The following is a 3,419-nucleotide window of genomic DNA, read 5'->3' as shown; positions in this document are numbered from 1 at the left end:
AAGCTTGATCACTTGTATTCAGTGGATCTGCATGCCAAGAATCATCCCCATGAAATTAATGAAAAAACAACAACAAACCTGCATGTGGTAAGGGAACTTTTCTAGTACTCCAAGTTGAACCATTATATTATCTTTGCTTACTGTATCAATTTGTAGTTCTTATCTATTTTGTTGGAATGATATGACCAGAAGTATCAAGCACAGTACTTACATTCTGTGGTTTTGATAAAGATGCCACGTGTGGTGTGATAATAACCTGTAATGTAAAAAAACATTTGAAGTGTAATGATAAGAGATGACATTATCAAAGTTGGGAATTTACTCTTATGAATTATTCACAATAAATCATTTGAACTTTTATTCATCACCAAACTTAATTTATTTAATTTGTTATTTCTAATTTGATTATTATAAATATGATAGTATATATTAACTGATAACAGATAAACCTTCATATCAAAATTACAACATAACTGACAAACAGTAAAATTTAAAAGAAAGTACCACATATTCACTCATATATGTATTTAGCACTTGAAAAAAAGTATACTTAAAATATATTTACATGTAAATATTTTACCTCAGGTCTATTCCAAAGTGGACTGGAAGTAGGCAAAGGCTCCTCTATAAAAACATCCAGAGCTGCACCCGAGATCCACCCCTGACTATAAGAATATCAACCCTTAGTACTGACCACAGAGGTGGAATTATCAGTACAACACTCCAGTTTGTTCCAGTGTGTAGACTTTTCAAAATTATCCAGGTATTCAATACTGAAAACTCTAACTAGGTAATATTACAGCAGGTAATAATAAAGTGTATGAATTAAGTCTTAGTTTTATCAAAATAAGTATTACAAGTATGTAAGATTATGAAATAGAAAAGATATTTTGAATATTTCAGTTAGAATTCCAAGAGCTTACTTCATTATAATAAATAAAAGTATAAAATAATTTAATTGATGACCTCTGTATTTTCTGCATTATTGTGTAAAAAGTGCAAGATATATGTCATTACTTCAAACCCAACCTTCTGCCTGGTTCATTTAATATACACATTTGTACTATTGAACTCTTACAAACAGTATAAAATGTCAGTTTGTCACAAATAAACAAATAGTATTATATTTTGAAATGATTACAACATTTATTAGCAGAGTAAAACATAAACTCATGAAGACAAAACAGTTCTGGTTATGAATCATTAGAGAAGAGTGAAATCTTGTGTCTTCCACCAGTGTCTTCCATTCTTTTTCCAACCGAAGACCAGCTAAATCTAATCCCAAAATTTCTCTGCTCTGTATGATGTTAAATTTTTTTAAATACTTTTAAATTACAATGTATTTGTACAAAAAATGGGCACTAATTAACTGTTTATAGAAACCATAAGAATAATGAAAGTACAGAGGTTTTGTCATGCGATGAGAAAACCAAGTCCCTTGCAAACACTATCCTATACAGAACCATGTGCAAAAGAGGAAGACCAAAAACATGGACTAAGACTTACGGAGTTATAACAACTGAATCAATGGTGCTTGAATGATCAGAACAGTCATGGGTCTGACTTCACTTGAAATTACATTGTAAAACAATATACTTTAGTAATTATTTTTCAAAATACACTGGTATATAAAATACCAACAATTTTAAGTCAAAAAAAATTTTACACGACACTACAACCAAGTCCTTATAACTTGGGATTATGTAGATTATAAAACAATTATAATTTTCATGTTATAGCAGAGAAGAAAAACGTACTACCACTGCTATTTTATAATATTTCAGCCATTCAGTAGCAACCAATAAAGGTAAAACATAAAAGTAATACTTTATTATAAATGAAAATAATAATGTACCATAGATGTATATTCATTATTTTTCTTCTTAGTTTTTGAGGTTTCATTAGCTAGTTTTATAATGTTTTCTAACAACTGAAATAATTTTTATTAAATATTGTATTTAATTAGAACAATTCTGTTTGACTTCTTTTTCCAACAAATAACGTTATGTGTAGAGAGAGAAAGAAAAATAATACTGACTGCAGTAAAAAATGTTAAAAACAAGTTTTAAAGAAATTATAATGCACATATTTTATACATTAGACACTGCACATTCATTTAAAATAACTGAATTTATGGGAATTATTTATTAAGAATTTTCTTTCCCCTTCTCTGGCATTTACAAAAAATATTTTGTAAAGTCCAAGCTTTGAAATGATCATACGCAATTCTGGCAAGCCAAAGCATTTCATGTACACATTTTTCGTAGTAGTCTGGTGTTTAACAATTATTTTAATGTTACTGGTTCACAGACTACAAAGTGTTGCCAAGTGCAAACTATGAAAAAAATCATGCTGTGAACTAGGATAGATAAGCCACCATTAACTAATAATGCATGTAAATAGAAGTCTTTCAAGAATAATTGAAAACAAATTGTTTGTGCCCTTATTGTTTGATAAGCTCATTTATTAGCTGCCAGTCAATTTTAGGTCAAAGTGATGACTTTATTAACCCTCTCTTTACTGGCATGGTCATTTTCACCAATCGTCCAACTTCCACATGTCAACCAGGTAACTGTGAAAGCATACATACAGGGAGTTTTAATGTAGTAAGTGTGTCTTCGGGAAATTTGGCAGACTTTTAGTAAACATTAAAAGAATTTTATACAAAAAAAAATCAGATTTGTCTGTGAATTTTTGTAGTCAAAATCTAACTAGTTTGAATGTAAGGTGATTTTCATGTTCAGATTAAAAACAATTTTTCCATCTTAGTTTTTAAATTTCATTTGCATAACCTCTAGAACTTCCTAAATGGATATCAAAAGTTTTTTTTAGTAAAACTTTATATTTTATCTGTTATTTTTCTTTATCCTAACACTACACAGAACTTATCTGATTTGATTCACCTTGTAACCACCACAAAAAATAAGAAATAAATCTCAGTTAACATTTGTTTCTAGAGTGATTGCAGATTGTAACAGACAATTACAATTATGTTCCATCATTTTCACAACTACTTTTATTTAATTTTATTGTGTTATTGTTCTTTGAACCATGTTTAAATTCTAATCTTAAATAAAAAATACTGTTTTTTTGTAAAGATGGTACTAGTATAGAAATCACAGGGTAAGATTAAAGCATTTTCCATTAAGTGGTCTGCTCTATGTGTAAACTTACCGTGCTGTTAACTGATGAGAAAACAAAAATTATTGTTTGAAATAGATATACACACTTTTCACAAGCTATACATATTTTTAGATAGGGTTTACATTCGGTGTAACCATTTTTAAAAAGGCTAGAGCCAGGTGGTTCTTTCCTTCTATTTGAGTAAATAATATTTAAATAACAAGAAATTGTGCATGTTTATGTATAATGTAAAATTTTGGTTTCAAATATTATAATTTTAAATGCTTATTGAAGAC

The 3,419-nt window shown here is 28.6% G+C and overlaps 1 protein-coding gene across 1 annotated transcript in view; it reads right to left on the bottom strand.

Moving 5' to 3' along the window:
• Positions 1-2,560: 2,560 nt before the first annotated feature.
• The window catches only part of LOC106473888, an 18,039-nt gene continuing 17,180 nt past the window's right edge, over positions 2,561-3,419 (bottom strand). Inside the window, exon 7 of the mRNA XM_022402282.1 lies at positions 2,561-2,635. Coding sequence (XP_022257990.1) covers positions 2,561-2,635 — 75 coding nt within the window. The remainder of the gene's footprint in view (positions 2,636-3,419) is intronic.

This window comes from Limulus polyphemus, unplaced genomic scaffold, assembly GCF_000517525.1.
Source record: "Limulus polyphemus unplaced genomic scaffold, Limulus_polyphemus-2.1.2 Scaffold6595, whole genome shotgun sequence".
Taxonomy (NCBI): Eukaryota; Metazoa; Arthropoda; class Merostomata; order Xiphosura; family Limulidae; genus Limulus; species Limulus polyphemus.
This window is presented reverse-complemented; position numbering and strand designations above follow the sequence as displayed.